General features: G+C 53.2%; 1 protein-coding gene across 1 annotated transcript; it reads left to right on the top strand.

The window, feature by feature from the left end:
* The first annotated feature begins 538 nt into the window (after positions 1 to 538).
* Positions 539 to 18178, top strand: DDI2 (DDI proteasomal shuttling factor 2). Its single transcript, XM_077456279.1, is given in 11 exon segments — positions 539 to 756; positions 4395 to 4413; positions 4416 to 4523; positions 6159 to 6227; positions 6230 to 6385; positions 6484 to 6610; positions 11899 to 12026; positions 12113 to 12241; positions 12369 to 12472; positions 14674 to 14875; positions 16213 to 18178. Coding segments are annotated over 11 exon segments (2268 nt in total). The 5' UTR covers positions 539 to 618; the 3' UTR covers positions 17301 to 18178.
* Positions 18179 to 19980: the final 1802 nt, after the last annotated feature.

Raw genomic sequence — 19980 nt, 5'->3', positions numbered from 1 at the left:
ACTGGACCGGAACCCCGAACCACGTGATGTCCGCATCTTATGTACCCTCTCCCAGAAAGCACAGCGAGAGGACCACTCCCACTGGGCGGGTTCCGAGAAAGAGGAACTTAAGCGCCTGGCCAGACCATAGTTCCAGGCCTGCCACAAGAGACAGCGCCCCCTGTGGCCAGGCTGAACGTCTCACAGTCCAGTCAGACTGACACAGAAGTGAAATTTAGGCAAATAAACCCAAACCTAACTACAGTCTAGGTAAAGATTAACTTTGAAAAACACACAGCGTGCTCTTCAGGAGCCGCCGCTACATACTCCCCCTGTTATTGTTATCTGGGGGTCTCCTGTGCTCCTCTATGTCCCCTCCATCCTGTGTCTGTCTCTTCTGGTCACACTGACGTCACATGATCACACCTCTCACCGACGTCACATGACCAAGATGCTAGAGCAGCGTGATCACTAAGGGGAGGGGCTGAGTAGGGGAAGGAGGCGGAGGGTTCCGGGAGTTCCCGGCATGACGCGCTGGGTGTGAAGCGAGCGATGGGCGGGCCTGTAGTCACGTGACCCGGGAAGCGGCGCCTGCGCAGTGGGCGGCCGGTGTGTGAGGAGAGACGGGCCGGAGTCGCCATGTTGATCACCGTGTACTGTGTCCGCCGGGACCTGAGCGAAGTCACCTTCTCCCTGGAGGTGGATCCGGACTTCGAGCTGGAGAACTTCCGGGCTCTGTGCGAGCTGGAGAGCGGGATCCCCTCCGACCAGGCCCTGGTGAGGAGTCCGGGGGGGAGAGGAGTCTGAGGAGATCCCTGAGAGGAGAGGAGTCTGAGGAGATCCCTGAGAGGAGTCTGAGGAGATCCCTGAGGGGGGAGAGGAGTCTGAGGAGATCCCTGAGGGGGGAGAGGAGTCTGAGGAGATCCCTGAGGGGGGAGGGGAGAGGAGTCTGAGGAGATCCCTGAGAGGAGAGGAGTCTGAGGACATCCCTGAGGGGGGGAGAGGAGTCTGAGGACATCCCTGAGGGGGGAGAGGAGTCTGAGGACATCCCTGAGGGGGGAGAGGAGTCTGAGGACATCCCTGAGGGGGGAGAGGAGTCTGAGGACATCCCTGAGGGGGGAGAGGAGTCTGAGGACATCCCTGAGGGGGGAGAGGAGAGGAGTCTGAGGGGGAGGGGAGAGGAGTCTGTGGAGATCCCTGAGAGGAGAGGAGTCTGAGGACATCCCTGAGGGGGGAGAGGAGTCTGAGGACATCCCTGAGGGGGGAGAGGAGTCTGAGGACATCCCTGAGGGGGGAGAGGAGTCTGAGGACATCCCTGAGGGGGGAGAGGAGTCTGAGGAGATCCCGGAGGGGAGAGGAGAGGAGAGGAGTCTGAGGAGATCCCTGAGGGGGGAGAGGAGTCTGAGGAGATCCCTGAGGGGGGAGAGGAGTCTGAGGAGATCCCTGAGGGGGGAGAGGAGTCTGAGGACATCCCTGAGGGGGAGAGGAGTCTGAGGAGATCCCTGAGGGGGGAGAGGAGTCTGAGGAGATCCCTGAGAGGAGAGGAGTCTGAGGAGATCCCTGAGAGGAGAGGAGTCTGAGGAGATCCCTGAGAGGAGAGGAGTCTGAGGAGATCCCTGAGAGGAGTCTGAGGAGATCCCTGAGGGGGAGAGGAGTCTGAGGAGATCCCTGAGGGGGGAGAGGAGTCTGAGGAGATCCCGGAGGGGAGAGGAGAGGAGTCTGAGGGGGGAGGGGAGAGGAGTCTGAGGAGATCCCTGAGGGGGGGGGGAGAGGAGTCTGAGGAGATCCCTGAGGGGGGGGGAGAGGAGTCTGAGGAGATCCCTGAGGGGGGGGAGAGGAGTCTGAGGAGATCCCTGAGGGGGGGGGAGAGGAGTCTGAGGAGATCCCTGAGGGGGGGGGGAGAGGAGTCTGAGGAGATCCCTGAGGGGGGGGAGAGGAGTCTGAGGAGATCCCTGAGGGGGGGGAGAGGAGTCTGAGGAGATCCCTGAGGGGGGGGAGAGGAGTCTGAGGAGATCCCTGAGGGGGGAGGGGAGAGGAGTCTGAGGAGATCCTTGAGGGGAGAGGGGAGAGGAGTCTGAGGAGATCCCTGAGGGGGGAGGGGAGAGGAGTCTGAGGAGATCCCTGAGGGGGAGGGGAGAGGAGTCTGAGGAGATCCCTGAGGGGGGAGGGGAGAGGAGTCTGAGGAGATCCCTGAGGGGGAGGGGAGAGGAGTCTGAGGAGATCCCTGAGGGGGGAGGGGAGAGGAGTCTGAGGAGATCCCTGAGGGGGGAGGGGAGAGGAGTCTGAGGGGGGGAGGGGGGAGGAGAGGAGTCTGAGGGGGGAGGGGAGAGGAGATCCCTGAGGAGGGGGGGGAGGGGAGAGGAGATCCCTGAGGAGGGAGGGGAGAGGAGAGGAGTCTGAGGAGATCCCTGAGGGGGAGAGGAGTCTGAGGAGATCCCTGAGGGGGGAGGGGAGAGGAGTCTGAGGAGATCCCTGAGGGGGGAGGGGAGAGGAGTCTGAGGAGATCCCTTAGGGGGGAGGGGAGAGGAGTCTGAGGAGATCCCTGAGAGGAGGGGGGGGGAGAGGAGTCTGAGGAGATCCCTGAGAGGAGGGGGGGGGGAGAGGAGTCTGAGGAGATCCCTGAGAGGAGGGGGGGGAGAGGAGTCTGAGGAGATCCCTGAGAGGAGGGGGGGAGAGGAGTCTGAGGAGATCCCTGAGAGGAGGGGGGGGGAGTCTGAGGAGATCCCTGAGAGGAGGGGGGGAGAGGAGTCTGAGGAGATCCCTGAGGGGGGGGGGGAGTCTGAGGAGATCCCTGAGAGGAGGGGGGGGGGAGAGGAGTCTGAGGAGATCCCTGAGAGGAGGGGGGGGGAGAGGAGTCTGAGGAGATCCCTGAGAGAAGGGGGGGGGGGGAGGAGTCTGAGGAGATCCCTGAGAGAAGGGGGGGGGAGGAGTCTGAGGAGATCCCTGAGAGAAGGGGGGGAGAGGAGTCTGAGGAGATCCCTGAGAGGAGGGGGGGAGAGGAGTCTGAGGAGATCCCTGAGAGGAGGGGGGAGAGGAGTCTGAGGAGATCCCTGAGAGGAGGGGGGGAGAGGAGTCTGAGGAGATCCCTGAGAGGAGGGGGGAGAGGAGTCTGAGGAGATCCCTGAGAGGAGGGGGGGAGAGGAGTCTGAGGAGATCCCTGAGAGGAGGGGGGGAGAGGAGTCTGAGGAGATCCCTGAGAGGAGGGGGGAGAGGAGTCTGAGGAGATCCCTGAGAGGAGGGGGGAGAGGAGTCTGAGGAGATCCCTGAGAGGAGGGGGGGAGAGGAGTCTGAGGAGATCCCTGAGAGGAGGGGGGGAGAGGAGTCTGAGGAGATCCCTGAGAGGAGGGGGGGAGAGGAGTCTGAGGAGATCCCTGAGAGGAGGGGGGGAGAGGAGTCTGAGGAGATCCCTGAGGGGGGGGGGGGGAGAGGAGTCTGAGGAGATCCCTGAGAGGAGGGGGGGAGAGGAGTCTGAGGAGATCCCTGAGAGGAGGGGGGAGAGGAGTCTGAGGAGATCCCTGAGAGGAGGGGGGGAGAGGAGTCTGAGGAGATCCCTGAGAGGAGGGGGGAGAGGAGTCTGAGGAGATCCCTGAGAGGAGGGGGGGAGAGGAGTCTGAGGAGATCCCTGAGAGGAGGGGGGGAGAGGAGTCTGAGGAGATCCCTGAGAGGAGGGGGGGAGAGGAGTCTGAGGAGATCCCTGAGAGGAGGGGGGAGAGGAGTCTGAGGAGATCCCTGAGAGGAGGGGGGGAGAGGAGTCTGAGGAGATCCCTGAGAGGAGGGGGGGAGAGGAGTCTGAGGAGATCCCTGAGAGGAGGGGGGGAGAGGAGTCTGAGGAGATCCCTGAGAGAAGGGGGGGGGAGAGGAGTCTGAGGGGAGCCTGGTGACTGGGTCGGGGAACCTGTGGGGGGAGGGGAATGATGGGTGGGATGATCCCGGCAGTGTACGGCCGGAGGTGTCGCCTCCTGTATGGTGATGAGATTCGGGGGAGGGGGATTAATCCTCTTATATATATATATATATATTAGAAGAGATTCTGCCGACATTTATTCTTCCTCCGGATCGGAGACAGTCCTCTGTCGGTGCCCCTCCCCTTCCCCGGCTGTTCTGCAGTCTATATGATGGAGAAGATAATCGCCCAATGAAGTGGCTCAGTCTTCAGGCTGACATCACTGCTGCTAATTGTGTGGGCGTGGCTTAACATTGTAATCCTGCAACAGGAAGTGATGTCACTGACGGGATCTCTTCAGCGGATTTACAAACCTAATTTGGTCAGGAAGCACAGAGTCACATAAACGTTGTTGTGTTCCCAGCATCGGGCGCTGTGATTGGTTGTGTCAGATATTCCCCTCCCCCAGACACACATATACCACCATATCCTCATCAGTTGTGATTTCCCCTCCCCCTCCTCTCCCCTACAGATCCTCTATGCAGAGAGACCCTGACGGACAATCAGCGCTCGCTCTCCTCATACGGTCTGAAGGACGGCGATGTGGTGATCTTGAGGCAGAAGGATCCGTCGGAGGCGCGGCCTGTGGCCCCGGTACCAGGTAGGAGGAGGTATTCCCCGGGGGGCGGGCACAAACACTGTCACATGTCTGGACTCCTCCCACCCAATTTACCAAAACTGGCAGATCTTCCAGACTCTTCATATTCAGAGCCCACAGAATGTACGTCCCTTCACCGCACGCAGTGCGGGGGGTGGAGGGGCCCCCGCTTCCCTGCGCTTGCGGTGCAGGCGGCTGTGTGTGGCCCCCCCCCCCCCGCTTCTCCCTGCGCTTGCGGAGCAGGCGGCTGTGTGTGGCCCCCCACTTCCCTGCGTGGCGGAGCAGGCGGCTGTGTGTGGCCCCCCGCTTCCCTGCGTGGCGGAGCAGGCGGCTGTGTGTGGCCCCCCCCCCGCTTCCCTGCGTGGCGGAGCAGGGGCTGTGTGTGGCCCCCCCGCTTCCCTGCGTGGCGGAGCAGGCGGCTGTGTGTGGCCCCCCCACTTCCCTGCGTGGCGGAGCAGGCGGCTGTGTGTGGCCCCCCCGCTTCCCTGCGTGGCGGAGCAGGCGGCTGTGTGTGGCCCCCCGCTTCCCTGCGTGGCGGAGCAGGCGGCTGTGTGTGGCCCCCCCGCTTCCCTGCGCGGCGGAGCACGCGGCTGTGTGTGCCCCCCCCCCCGCTTCCCTGCGTGGCGGAGCAGGGGCTGTGTGTGGCTTCCCTGCGTGGCGGAGCAGGCGGCTGTGTGTGGCCCCCCCCCCCCCGCTTCCCTGCGCGGCGGAGCAGGCGGCTGTGTGTGGCCCCCCGCTTCCCTGCGTGGCGGAGCAGGGGCTGTGTGTGGCCCCCCGCTTCCCTGCGTGGCGGAGCAGGCGGCTGTGTGTGGCCCCCCCCGCTTCCCTGCGCGGCGGAGCAGGCGGCTGTGTGTGGCCCCCCGCTTCCCTGCGTGGCGGAGCAGGCGGCTGTGTGTGGCCCCCCGCTTCCCTGCGTGGCGGAGCAGGCGGCTGTGTGTGGCCCCCCGCTTCCCTGCGTGGCGGAGCAGGCGGCTGTGTGTGGCCCCCCCCCCCCCCCCCCGCTTCCCTGCGCGGCGGAGCACGCGGCTGTGTGTGGCCCCCCCGCTTCCCTGCGCGGCGGAGCAGGGGCTGTGTGTGGCCCCCCCCCCCGCTTCCCTGCGCGGCGGAGCAGGCGGCTGTGTGTGGCCCCCCCGCTTCCCTGCGCGGCGGAGCAGGCGGCTGTGTGTGGCCCCCCCGCTTCCCTGCGTGGCGGAGCAGGCGGCTGTGTGTGGCCCCCCCGCTTCCCTGCACGGCGGAGCAGGCGGCTGTGTGTGGCCCCCCCGCTTCCCTGCGTGGCGGAGCAGGCGGCTGTGTGTGGCCCCCCCCCGCTTCCCTGCGTGGCGGAGCAGGCGGCTGTGTGTGGCCCCCCCGCTTCCCTGCGTGGCGGAGCAGGCGGCTGTGTGTGGCCCCCCCGCTTCCCTGCGTGGCGGAGCAGGCGGCTGTGTGTGGCCCCCCGCTTCCCTGCGTGGCGGAGCATGGGCTGTGTGTGGCCCCCCCCCCGCTTCCCTGCACCACTCCTCTTATGGGGAGGACACGCCGCTCCCTGCAGTGGGACGGTGGGAATGCGACTTCCTGTCACATGGTAGATTGCATCTGCCTGTTGCTGACCCCTGACTTGGGTTGATGCCTCGTTTGTACCCGTGTTGTGTTTCTCCACAGTGGGATTGCCCAGGATAGATTTCAGCAGCATCGCTGTCCCCGGGACCTCCAGCCAACCGCCTGACCCGCAACCCCTCGGCCTCCCGCTCCGGATTCAACAACCTTCCCGCAAGGGCTGGATAACCCGTCTCTGCTGCGGGAAATGCTGCTGGCAAATCCCCATGAACTCTCACTGCTGAAAGAACGGAACCCGCCCCTGGCAGAGGCACTGCTGAGCGGAGATTTGGGTGAGTGACACTCCATAGGCTCCTAGTCTGGTACAGCCAGAGGGGGGGGAGGGGAGGGGAGGCGATATGTGAACTTATACCCTGTGTGTCTTCCACAGACCGATTCACAAGAGTTCTCCTCGAGCAACAGCAAGAGCGAGCCCGGAGGGAGCAGGAGCGGATACGGCTTATATCGGCCGACCCCTTCGACCTGGAAGCTCAAGCCAAAATAGAGGAAGACATAAGGTGACAGAACTGACACTTCCTGTGTTGTGTGCAAACAGAAAACTCTCTGGTAGTCGGGTTCACATGGGCGGTACAATAGGCAGGCGGTGCCGACCTCTTGTCAATCGCCTGCTTGGCCGAGTGACTCAGTACATCTGTGAAGGAAAGACCTCCGGGCAATGATTGGGCGAGTGCTGTGGGTGAATGTTGGAAGAATGCCGCCGTTCTGGTCTGAGCTCTGCTGTAATAAATGGCTTCTGATGCTTCCAGTTGCCTGGTGACAGTCGCTCCATAGAAACCTCTGACCCTTCGCCACTCCTTTCTCAGATTGTCTTGTTAAAGCCGGAGTTCACCTCTGAACAAGAAAAAGATAAACGCACATCGATTTGCAAGTTAAAAAAAAATGCAGCATTATTAATAATAATTTTGTGTTTTTTTTTGTTTTTTGTTTTTTTGGTTTTTTTTTCGCTCTATAAGACGCACCAAGGGCTTAGAGGAGGAAAACAAATATTCTGAGCCAAATGGTGTACTAAAATATTTACCAGTGCCCATGAAATGCCACCCGACCATTGCCATGAATGCAGACTCTCTGCCCACCAATTGCAGCGCTGCTGTGTGCCCACGAGTTGCAGCCTCTGTGCCCACCGATGTCAGCCTCACACGCTCTCCTCCCTCTGTCCTCCGGCGCTCATATGCCACGGAGATGGGTCTGTGTGCACAAGGTCCCGCCCCCCCTAGACCGGCTCTTGTGAACACTGATTCAATCTATTATCACACGAGCCGGTCTGGGGGGGGTGGGACCTTGTGCACACAGACCCATCTCCGTGGCATATGAGCGCCGGAGGACAGAGGGAGGAGAGCGTCCTCACAGGGGATTCAGATGTCTGTCCTCCGCTCTCCTGCCTCTCTTCTGGTGGCGGCGGGGGGTGTTGCCATCGGCGGGGCGTGGGGCTCAGCCTAGCATGCATTCACTTTATTAGACGCAGAGACCTTTTTCCCAATATTTCTGGGGGGGGGGGGGGGGCAAAGTGCGTCCTATGGTGTGGAAAATACAGTAGCGTGTGGGGTGTCCTCCTCCTTCTCCTTCTTCTTCTCCTCCTCCCTTTTTTTTTTTTTTTTTTAAGATTGTTGCGTTCCATTCTTTTAAATGCGACATTAGTAACTTTGGCTGAATTCGTTTCCTTCACTAACAGCCAAATTTGAAAGGAAATTCCAGTATCTGAAATTCATTAGTTATTATTCGTTTTCGGATTTTCATTCTTTTGAATTCTCAGATTTTCATTCTTCTTTTCCTCTTTTCAAATTTCCTCTCCTTCGAATTTCCAGAAATTCTGAAATTGAAAAATTTGGAAATTTCAGAATTAACAAGTTTGTCAAAATTAGTTAAACGATTTTTGGAACGAAACGAATTGCACATGCCTAAAGGTCGGTGAACTACAACAGCGTTCAGCAGCGCCCCCCTCACTGTTCACTGAGAACTACAAGCCGCTCTGTTGCAAAGGAAAGATGATTGTTGTAGTTAAAGTAGAACTAACAGTCTCATTGTGGAGATTTCCCTTCACTTCCTTTTCTGTAGCCAAACAGGAAGTGAGAGGAAATCCCTTCAAATTAAGGGAATCTCCTGTGGGACCCCCAGGTTACTGGAACTAGTGTCCCCAAGGGAAGATTTCCGCTCCTTTGCTGGGAACAACCCAAGTTTGGGGATTTTCTTTACTGACAATGGTCAACAGGACGCAGAGGGTGGCTGTCCCTAATTGGGGCGCAGAGGGTGGCTGTCCCTAATTGGGGCGCAGAGGGTGGCTGTCCCTAATTGGGGCGCAGATGGCAATGAAAACGTGACAGGAGTTCTAATCCATCTCCCTTAAAAAAAATAAAAAAAAGTTTTCCCTTTTTGTTATAATTTAATTTATTGTCAGAACGGTGAATGAATGCTGCAGCTGTGTGGGGCGGAGCACTTTTTAAATTGTGACAGAGGGGAGAAGATCCCCTGCTTACTGTCGCAGTGGGGGAGGGGGATCTGAGTTGCTCAGACAGCTGCTTGTTGGTAACATGTTACACCCTAAATATGAGTAGGGCTGCAACTAATATATATATATATATATATATTTATTGTTGTTTTGGTTAATAGATTCTTTCAGCGAATGTACAAAGATTTTTTTACATGAATGTTCTTGTCTGAAAATGGATCTGTGTGGCCGGCCTAAGGCTCGGGACACACCTATGCAGTTTTTGCTTTCGATCAATTTATGCAGTTTTCTTTTTGCTGTGCGTGTTGATTTTTGCGCACATGATTTGGCTGCGTTTGCTTTTATTATTTTTATTTTTTTTAAACATTTTTTTTTTTATTTGGCCAATTTGTTGTTGGAGTGATTTAAAAAAAAAAAAACACATTGCTGCAAAAAACGCACTACATGCTTTTCTGCAGCTTCTCCATTGAAGTATATTGAACTAAACAAGCACCGTTTTGCGTTTTTTGAAAAAGGTCCTGGACCCTTTCCAGCAGCTGAAAAAAGATGATTTGAACATTAAATGAACTGTGTGGTGCGTTTCTGCAAAAAGCATTAAAAAAAACACATGGGTGAGAACCAGATCTAAGATGTTTAGTAACACAATGTGGTTAAAAAAAATTAAAAAAAAAAATTGGCCCTTCAGAGTACAAAAAAAAAGCAACTAATCGCCACTATAAGGGATTCATATTTTTAATTTTTTTTTTTTTTTTTTACAGTAGCGATTATTTGCTCTTTTTGTACTATAAAGGGCTCATTTTTTATTTTTTTTTAAAAGCGGAAGTCCACCCTAAAGTGGACCTTCCGCTCATCGGAACCCTCCCCCCCCCCTCCGGCGCCACAATTGGCACCTTTCAGGGGGGAGGGGGTTGCAGATACCTGTACAGTACAGGTATCTGCACCCACTTCCGGGATAGCTCTCTGCGTAGATTACGCCCCTTTCCGCAAGTGCCCGACCCTTTGCGCAAGTGCCCCGCTGCCTGCTGGGAAACACACGGATCCCAGAGGCAGCGGGGACCGTCCTTATTGCGCAGCGCGACTCGCGCATGCGCAGTAGGGAACCGGGAAATTAAGCCAAAAGGCTCCATTTCCTGATTCCCATACCCAAGATGGCGGCGGCAGGACCCGAGAGACGATCTACAGATCGGCTTCGGGTGCCGACATCGCGGGCGCGCTGGACAGGTAAGTGTCACTATTTTAAAAGTCAGCAGCTGCAGTATTTGTAGCTGCTGGCTTTTTTAAAAAAAAAAAAAACGCGGAGTCCCGGCGGACTCCCGCTTTAAGACCCAATATTGTAACTGGCTGATCGATTCTGAAAATGGTAATCGATTCATTTCATAATCTATTAGTTGTTTCGGCCCTAAATACGAATGTAACATGTTACCAAAGGTGAACTTCTAATTCAGACTGGGTTCATATATGAGCCTCATGTGGCTCACAGCAGGGGGTCCGGTGCGTTCTGGTTCACCGTTTCAGGTCTGATTTCAGTGCGTTTTTTTTTTTTTTATTTTTTTTTTTATTATTATTATATATTTTTTTCTGAATTTGGACCTGAAACTGACCGAAAGACGCACCGAACCGGCTCCATGTAGAGGCGATCAAAATCTCCTGCTATTGCGATTTGGACACGTGGGAATCCACATCCAATTCATAATGGTGTGACCCCAGCCTTAACCACTTGCCTACCGGGCACTTTCACCCCTTTCCTGCCAAGTCCGTTTTTCTGTCGCATTTTGAGTGACAATTGCGCGGTCATCAAACGCCATGTGAATTTTTTTTTTTTATCATTTTCTTCGCACAAATGGAGGTGTTGGTTTTTTTTTTTTTGTGTATTTGATCACTGCTGGGTGTTTTACTACAAAAAAAAATTAATAGTTTGGGGAAAAAATTGTTTTTTTTGTTTGTCACTAAATTTAGAAAATGTTTTTTTTTTTTTTTTTTTTTCTCCTGCGCTGATGGGCAGCAATAATAGGCGGCACTGACTGTTATCACTAATGAGCACTGATTGCTGGCACCGGCGGCACTTTATTGTAATCAGGGGAACTGATGATTAGCCCCCTGATTACATGTCTCCATGTCCCCTGCGAGGAGATGGCGCTGATCGGCTCTCTTCACACTCTGTCAGTGTGAGGCGAGGAGAGCCGATTACCAGCATTTCTGTGTTTTACATGTCACCGACTGTGATTGGACACAGCTGATCACATGGTTAAATAGCCGCGGCTCTTTAGAGATCATGAGAATGCCCGTTCTGGGACAACATCATAGGACGTCATTCCGAGAGCCGCACCGCCCTTCCGTCATTTGGCAGTAGACGGCGGGCGGCATGCAGCTAAAGTGCTTCTAAAGGCAGAAGGTGCATTAAAGTGGAGGCTTTTTTTATATTAATTTTTTTTATTTTTTTTATTCAAGATTTTTACATATAGTGATTGTTTTTCTGTCTGTACCCCCCGTTAGGGAGATTCTCCCTCTCTGTGTGTCTTGTTTACCATTGAAAGTAAAGAAAATCCCAAATTTTGGGCTGTCCCCAGAAAAAGCAATAGAGGGGGAAATCTTCCAATGAGGAAACTAGTTCCGGTGACCTGGGGGGGGGGGGTCCCCAAGAAATTCCCTGAATTTGCAGGGATTTTCTCTCACTTCCTGTTTTGATTATGGGAAGGGGGGGGATTGCCTATAGTTCTATTTTTAAGATAAAAAAAAAATTCAGTGGGCCGCAGCCCCCTTAATACTTGCCTAAACCCTCATCTCAATCCAGCGATGTGCACGAGAGCCTTGGCTGTCCTGGACTCGCCATTGGCTCCCACTGCTGTCAATCAAAGTCCGTGAGAGCCACCGCTGCTATGCAGTGCCACCTTCCAGTGCATATCAGTGCCCACCAGTGGAGAGAAATGTACTTGTGTTCAAAATTTTATAACAAACTGAAACTTTTTCTTATTTTTTTTTTTTTTTTTTTTTTTCAAACAAAAAATTAAAAAGCCAGCGGTGATTAAATACCACCAAAAGAATCTCTATTTGTGTGAAGGAAAAAAAAATGATAAAAGTCGTGTGTACAATGTTGCATGACCGCGAAATTGTCATTCAAAGTATGACGGCGCTGAAAATTGGCCTGGGCAGGAGGGGTTTTAAGTGCCCGGCAAGCAAGTGGTTAATTGGCTCCTGTCTAAACTGGCCCTAGTATGTGAGATATGGACCTTTTAGATTGTTAGCTCCTGAGGGCAGGGAGTGATGTGACTGTACAGCACTTATAGAGCTGTGTAATGGGCTGACGCTGTATAAATGATTCCATCTCTTTGGATTCTCTCTCAGGCAGCAGAATATAGAAGAGAACATGACGATCGCCATGGAAGAGGCTCCGGAGAGCTTTGGTCAGGTAGTGATGCTTTACATCAACTGCAAGGTGAACGGATACCCCGTGAAGGCGTTCGTTGATTCAGGTGGGAACCCCCTCCTATCGGGCACACAGCACTGGGGGGGTCGCAGACGGGTGACAGGGTCTCTGATTTCTCTTCCTCATTGGCAGGTGCTCAGATGACAATCATGAGTCAGGCCTGCGCCGAGCGCTGTCACATCATGAGGCTGGTGGACAGAAGGTGGGCCGGGATCGCTAAGGGGGTCGGCACACAGAAGATTATCGGCAGAGTCCATCTGGGTAAGCCACACGTCAACCAACTTTTCTGCCAGCCTTGTCATTTTATCTGATGGGGGGGGGGGGGGGAGATAAAATTCCTTCCACCCCCTGCGAAGATCTCATTTGTGCCATGTCTTGTTCATTGCAGCTCAGGTACAGATCGAAGGCGACTTCCTGCCGTGTTCCTTCTCTATCTTGGAGGAGCAGCCGATGGACATGCTGCTCGGCCTCGACATGTTAAAGAGACACCAGGTATGGATATGAGGATAGTATTCGATTTCTACTTCTCTGGGTGAGACGACGCCCCCTGGGGAACTCTGGGAATATTGCTGGGTGTGTGGGGGGGGGGGGACGTGGTAGTAAACGCTCGTTGTTTTGTTTTTACGTACAGGTATGCTTATAATAAACATTACCTGTCGGTAAAATGAGGATCTCCTAAATGTGCACCATATAGGAGATATTCTAGTGAGCAGCTGACATTGCCGGCGCATGCGCTCTGAAGAAGCGGCGTGCCCGTGCCGTTCCTTCGGAGCTTTGTGACATGGCCGGGAGTGACATCATTGTGGCTTGGCCGCAAACAAGGGGAAGATGGAAGCCTCTATATCTCTATCATTAATTAGTCTTATTGCTGAGATTTCACCTTCAGATTTACTACAACATTTGGTGTCACATAATCCCCACCACAGATACCCCGTGCAATTCCCCAGATACCCCACTCTATATACACCCACCCCTCACATGTTTGTAAATATTTTACTCTTTTTTTTCATGTGACAACACTGAAGAAATGATACTTTTCTACGATGTAAAGTAGTGAGTGGTCAGGAAGGGGGTAAATCCTTCCGCGGCTGAAGTGGTTAAAGTGCCCCGGTGCTCTTGCGAAAACAGAGATCACCACAAACGTCCGATCATGGGCAGTAATGCTAGAACCAGACCTCCTCTGTAAATTTAAAGTGGTAACCTGTAAAGCAGGGGTCTCAAACTGGTGGCCCTCCAGCTGTTACAAAACTACAAGTCCCATGAGGCATTGCAAGGTTGACAGTTACAAGCGTGACTCCCACAGGCAGAGGCATGATGGGACTTGTAGTTTCGCAACAGCTAGAGGGCCACCAGTTTGAGATCCCTGCTGTAAAGGCTTTTAACCTCCCTGGCGGTATTCCCGAGTCTGGCTCGGAGTGAAACTTCAGAACCAAAAGCGGTAACACCGAGCCAGACTTGGATCGCATCGCAGGATCCAGGAAGAGCTTACTTGCCTTGTCCCCTGGATCCTGCGATGTCCTCCCCGCAGTTTGAGCGGCTCGTCCTCCGCTCCCTGCAAGCGTTGCGACGGAGAACGGCGCCAAATTCAAGAAGTGAAACACACATTTTATACAGTATAATGTAACCTTACAGATTACATTGCTGTATGAAATTATTTCACGTCCCTTTTGTCCCCAGTGGTCTGTCCTGCATGTAGTTTTTATATTATAAATACTGTTTTTTTCTGCCTGGAAACTGGAGATTGTCCATAGCAACCAAACCTGTCCCTTTACATCAAAAGTGGTTTCAGACCAGCTAGAAAACAGCGATAATAAATTAGAATCCCTCGCAGAATTGAGAGAGAGAGTGATTTGTGGGGAGATCCGTCATCAAACGCTGAAAGTAACGACAGTGACAATTCAACTGAGAAAATTTCTGTGTTTTTGATTTGATTACATTATTGAATAATATAATTATTATTATTATTATTATTATTTAGTATAATTATTTATAGTTATTTATTATAATTTATGATTTCATTTTTCAATCTTTATCATACCCGGGATGTCTACTAGACTCTGGTTTGGACAGATTTAAGTGAGTTATTCCTAAGAATTGCAGGCTTACAATATAAAACTCCCAAATTTCCATGCAAAATAACGGTACCGCTTTCAGCACCAACAATCTGAAATAATCATCCCGCCAGGGAGGTTAAAGCATGGCCTATGGATAGTGACATTTTGTTTTTTTTTTTATCGTTGTCGTTTTTACAGTTTGACATGTTTGGTATCTGTTTACTCAGTGTAACATTTTTTTTATATTTTACCAAAATTAAATTTTTTCCCAAAAATTGCTTTGAAAAGCCGCAACACAATTACTGTGTGATCTAAAAAAAATTGCAAAGGCCACTCTTCTTTCTTTTTCTTCTTTCTTTTTCTTTTCCTTTTCTTCTTTCTTCTTTCTTCTTTCTTCTTTCTTCTTTCTTCTTTCTTCTTTCTTCTTTCTTCTTTCTTCTTTCTTTTTTCTTCTTTCTTCTTTTTTTCTTTTCTTTCTTTTTTTTTTCTTTAGGGCCTCTGCATTAAAAATATGTTTTTGGGGTTCTAAGTAATCTTCTAGTAAAAAAAAATACTGATTGTTACATGTCAACAAAAGTGTCAGAAGGCAGCCTGGGGGGTGAAGTGGCTAATGTTTTTTTGTTTTTTTTCCCTCTGCAGTGCTCCATTGACCTGGAGAAGAACGTTCTGGTGATTGGCACCACGGGTACTCGTACTAGCTTCCTGCCCGAGGCCGAGCTCCCCGAGTGTGCCAGGTTAGCGTACGGACCCGGCAGGGAGGACATGCGGGAGGACATGCGTCCGGAGGAGATCGCGGATCGCGAGTTAGCGGAGGTATTGCAGAAATCGGCTGATGAAGCAGGTAAGCCATGCACGGTCCACCCCCTACACGCATGTTCATCCCGTGTGCATGGATCTGAGGTGTGATTAACCCATTCATTGGCCGGCTTCACCGTGTTACCACCTCGGTGTCCTCCATAGCACTGGGGGCCGTATGTATCAAAGTGTGTGCAATAAAACTTTTCTTCTGTCCCAACCAAATGTAAGATTTGATTAATGAAGGAGATGTAGTTTGACGCACCAGAAATATTCCCCATACAGAGGATCTGACGCCCGGCACACAAGGGGCCCGGGGCCACTAACTGCACGAGGCGTGTTGTGTTCTAACACCTGTTTGCCGTTTTTTTTTTTTTGTCTCTCCTAATCCACACAGAGCAGAGGAAACCTTGATGCATGTGCGTGTGATCTGCCGCAGGAGGGGGCCAAAAGCAGGTAATACCAATAAGGAGAGTCCATTGCGTAAAGTAGCACTCCAGTCAGACGAGAAAGTGAAATCCGTGGTGCGTGCTGTCGGTAGTAATTACACTGTGTGTGTTTATCGCTTTGCAGGGATGCCATTAGAAATCATGGTACTCCTACCCAACGGTGCCCCCCCATAAACTGCATCTGCCACCTCTGCAGTTCCTGTATATCCAAGACACCGGCCACTGTTGCGCGGCGCTGCAATACCCCGGCCACTGTTGCGCGGCGCTGCAATACCCCGGCCACTGTTGCGCGGCGCTGTATCCCCCGTCCGCACATAATGCCGCACCCTCTCTGTACCCAGTACTCTATTTGCAATACCAACATGGCTCGTTGAGGGAATGAGGTTGGGAAAACACTGTATTGGTAAGAGAGAAATGAGAGCCTAACTTCACCTAATGCCTTTTAAGCCAAAACCTCAGTGCCCGGGGGGGGAGGGGGGGGGGTTGTTTTTTCTGGGGGAAAGCTTTGAATAAAGCTGACCATTGGAAGCACCCTTGTCGGTGTTATCGTGTGTACACCACCCGAAACGTGTTGCTGTCATTTCCTCCAATCCTGGAGGCACTGCATCAAATGTGGGTGTTCTCTGTGTAAATATTCCCTCTCCACACTCACACCCACCCTTGAAGGAATTTTGATATTTGCATAACTCCTCCCAAGAGCCCGCCCACTGCTTGCATCATGTCTGAGGGCCCCTGAGAGGAGTACTAAGGTGATGTTTTCAGGGAGACCCTGGGAGGTGTGAGGAGCAGACTCTTCTGACCTCGGGGGAGGGGTTCTGCTTGTTTTGTAGTGATTTGCTTCTTCCATTAATCGTTCTTTATATAAAGTGTAAAGCCGGGACTGACAAATGCCGATGAAATCCAATTTCTTCTTTTCTCTTTCCTTTTTTTCTAGACAAGGAAACTACCTCAGTGGATCGTCCATCGCTGGTGCCACCGATCGATGGGCATCGCCACCCTGTCCATGCCCCTGGCGTCACGTCAGCTACTCCTGCTCATTCAGCGTCCTCCCAGACCAGCGTCTGCCCACCCCCGTCCGCAGAGAGCAGAGAGTCAGCCATAGATATGAGCGCTGTGGACGCTGCCTGCGCTGGGGACCGCGCTTCTCAGACGGGTCACTCGCCTCAGCCTTTCAGACTTTCAAACTCTGCAGAGTCTTCATCTTCTCAGTTATCCGGTGGAGCGGAGGACAGGGGACCCACGGCGGCCTTTCATGACAAACTAGCAGGCGACTCGGTCACAGACCGGCGCCATAGGGAACCCGCAACTCCGAATTCACAATTTCAAGCGTTTGTTGAAGATCTCAATGCCGAGCTGCTGCATGCTGGTCACTCGCCTCAGGCTGCTCTTCTGCCTGCAAACATGGAGGACACCATGGATGTGGACGCACAGACGCCTCTCGCTGTACCTGCGGCTGAGCCCTGCGGACCGCATGGTGCCGACAACGGGCCTTCATCGTCTACGGAAAACTCCAACAACCAGACGGCCTCCTCCCAGCTGCCTGAAGCTGCTGGTTCTGCAATTGTGGATCCCGACGCCCCCAAACCACCCAATGTCCCCGAACTGGACACAGACGAAAGCTGCTTCTCTCTGGCTGCCGCTCTAAAAGAACTCCATAAATTATTAGTGGTGAGCGGCCAGGGGCCTGTGAGAACGGCGACAGAGCCGCTTCCTACGGGTCACCCAGGATCTTACCAGGACGGGTTATTGGAGGACCGTCCCTCCCAGAGGAACGTGATTGGTGAACGGGACACGAACCAAACCACAAATTCAGCCATCTCTGAAAACTCGATACACGACGAAAACAATCTCTGCAATTCTAATATATCTGATACTACAGAGTCTCTGGCTGTGCAGTGTGAGCCCCCTGTGTCCGGTCTGCCCTCCATTAATATGGAGCATGAGCCCCCTGTGTCCAGTCGGTCTTCTGCTGATGTGCAATGGGAACCCCCTGTGTCCAGTCTGCCCTCCATTAATATGTAGCGTGAGCCCCCTGTGTCCAGTCTGCCCTCTATTAATATGGAGAATGAGCCCCTTGTGTCCAGTCTGCCCTCTGCTGATGTGCAGTGTGAGCCTGCTCTGTCCAGTCTGCCCTCCATTAATATGGAGCGTGAGCCCCCTGTGTCCAGTCTGCCCTCCATTAATATGGAGCGTGAGCCCGCTGTGTCCAGTCTGCCCTCCATTAATATGGAGCGTGAGCCCCCTGTGTCCAGTCGGTCTTCTGCTGATGTGCAAGGGGAAGCCCCTGTGTCCAGTCTGCCCTCCATTAATATGCAGTGTGACCCCTCTGTGTCCAGTCTGTCCTCCATTAATATGCAGTGTGACCCCTCTGTGTCCAGTCTGTCCTCTGCTAGTGCACAGTGGGATCCCCCTGTGTCCAGTCTGCCCTCCACTGAGGTGCTTCCTTTAAACCCGGGTGAGGCCACTGATGTGAATGGCAATCCTATCCAGACTTCCCCCTGTGATGAGGGAATGTCCGGATCCGGTGGTGATCCGGAAGGATCCATCAGTGAAGAGCTTTCCCTTCCACCCCCTGCTGCCTCCCCACCATCTGCTATAGAGAGGATAGTCCAGGCGGGGTTCCCATTGCACGACGCACGCCTGGCGCTGGAGAGAGCGGACGGGGACGTGGAGCTGGCGCTGCTCGCTTTACTGGCTAAAAATATTGTGGTTCCTTCCTAATTCATCTCTTCACCAAAAATCTGCAAAGCCGAATGACTCTCGTCTGAGTTTAGAGGGGGGCGAGTCCGCTGCGTCCGTGATGCCAAAATTCAACCCTTCTGGGCAGCGGAACCCGACAGATCCCACTCGCTTGCCTGTCTGCGTGGCGCCTGTGAGCAGAAAACTGGTGGGGGGGGGGGGGGGGGGGGGGGCTCCTCATTCGCACGTTTACCAATGGCCTGCACTGTGTACTTCTCCTCCGAGCCATGGGAGGGCGTCTGTGTGCTTTTACAGCTTATCGGACTTCAGAGACGTTTTATCAAAGAGCCATACTCCCCAATTCCCTCAATTTTATTGTATTTTTAAAAGTTTCTAAAGTCCATCCGTAGGGTAGTGCAGAGTAGGGTAGTGCGGCGCTGTGTGTGTGTGTGTGGTGTGGGTGTAGAGGTGCAAGGCTCATACAAGGAATATATAGCAGGCGGTGTACTACCACTAGAGTATATGCAGCATGATGATCCACCTCATTCTTCCTCCTTTTTATATCCTCCTAGGCCGGTGTATGAATCTGAGTCGTGTGTTTTCACCTGCCCCGACTTGTCATGGGGTGTCACGCCTTGCTTGTACTCCAGATATTAACCTGTACTCCATATTAGGAGGTTACTCTGTATTTAAAGGGACGATGCACATTTCATATTCAGTGTCTGCAGATGGCCCCGGCCATGCTCCGTCGCATACTCGCTCCCTCACCCCACTGCAGTGTCCCGGCTCCTTCCCAGCCCCTGTATCGGAGCGTAGATGGGCATGATGTTCCACCGCACCATTTTCCGGAGGGGTCTGGCTGCAGACTGGAGCTCCACTTTAGATAGGAAACGCATCATTAAAAAAAAAAAAACAAAAAAAAAAACTTTAACGTAACAACCAACCAATAGACACAATAATTCTGAAAACGAATCATTTTGCATGCTTTGTTATTAACCCCCTTAGTGATGCAGCTTCAGAAATCTTTAAACAGCTTAAAGAGTAAGTTCACCTTTCACAGAAAAATCTGTAAGGTGAACTTGCACAGGACCTCAACGCCCCCCTCCTGGTCCTGCCCCCCGTCCTGGTCCTGCGCCCCCCCCGTCCTGGTCCTGCCCCCCCCCCGTCCTGGTCCTGCCCCCTGGTCCCGATGACCTGCAGCGCAGCAATCTCCCATTCTGAGCCCTGCTATAGCCGCTGAGAAATCCCTGCAGCTTCATTTCCTAAATGAAAAGTAAACTTCCCTGGATTGTTTGTACCTATAGGTAAGTCTCTATATAAGAAGGCTTACCCAAGAGGTACTGTAACCATCTCCTGAACTTGCACCATTGAGGAGATATTCTGCTGTATACGCCACCCATGCCATTTCTTCAGAGCCCTGTGCCGTGACTGCCAGTGTCTTGTCAAATAGGGTCCTCCATCAGATGCTGTCCCCTGCGTACTGCGCATGCGCAGTACACAGGAACACAGATTCCGAAAATTGCCGAGGATGAACGGCGCCTGCGCCGTGAGTCCAGGTTCTATCCCCACTATCCAAGTGGACATATAGTCAGAATAAAAAAGAGCCGAGCGCAGCGAGGCCGAGCCCGAAGCGTGGCGAGCGAAGCGAGGGGCCCTCTAAAATTCACAACCCTATGTCCGCTTGGATGGTGGGGCTACCTCCTCCACTCACGGCGCAGGCGCCGTTCAGCTTCGGAGATTTTCCGAAGCTTCGTCTGCTCCGTACTGCGCATGCGCAGTACGGAGCGGACACATATTGATGGCCGGACTCTATTAGGCAGAACACCGGCTCCGGCCAGTCACACAGCCGGGGTTTGCGGACCCGGAAAGGGAGGGCGACGATGGATGCGGCGCCCACAAGGGCTTTGCAGACAAGTTTCACATAATGCGTTAGTATGCGATGCATGCTAGCATGTTCTGCCTTTACTTTGAAGGTCAGGAGAAAAGGGGGGAAAAAAAACAGACAGAGTTTTGTTTCCTCCTT

The sequence above is a fragment of the Lithobates pipiens genome, unplaced genomic scaffold (assembly GCF_037356315.1).
Source record: "Lithobates pipiens isolate NorthernLeopardFrog02 unplaced genomic scaffold, aLitPip1_a1.2 Scaffold_27, whole genome shotgun sequence".
NCBI lineage: Eukaryota > Metazoa > Chordata > Amphibia > Anura > Ranidae > Lithobates > Lithobates pipiens.
Note: the sequence above shows the minus strand (reverse complement) of the source record. Positions and strands in the feature narration are given on the sequence as shown.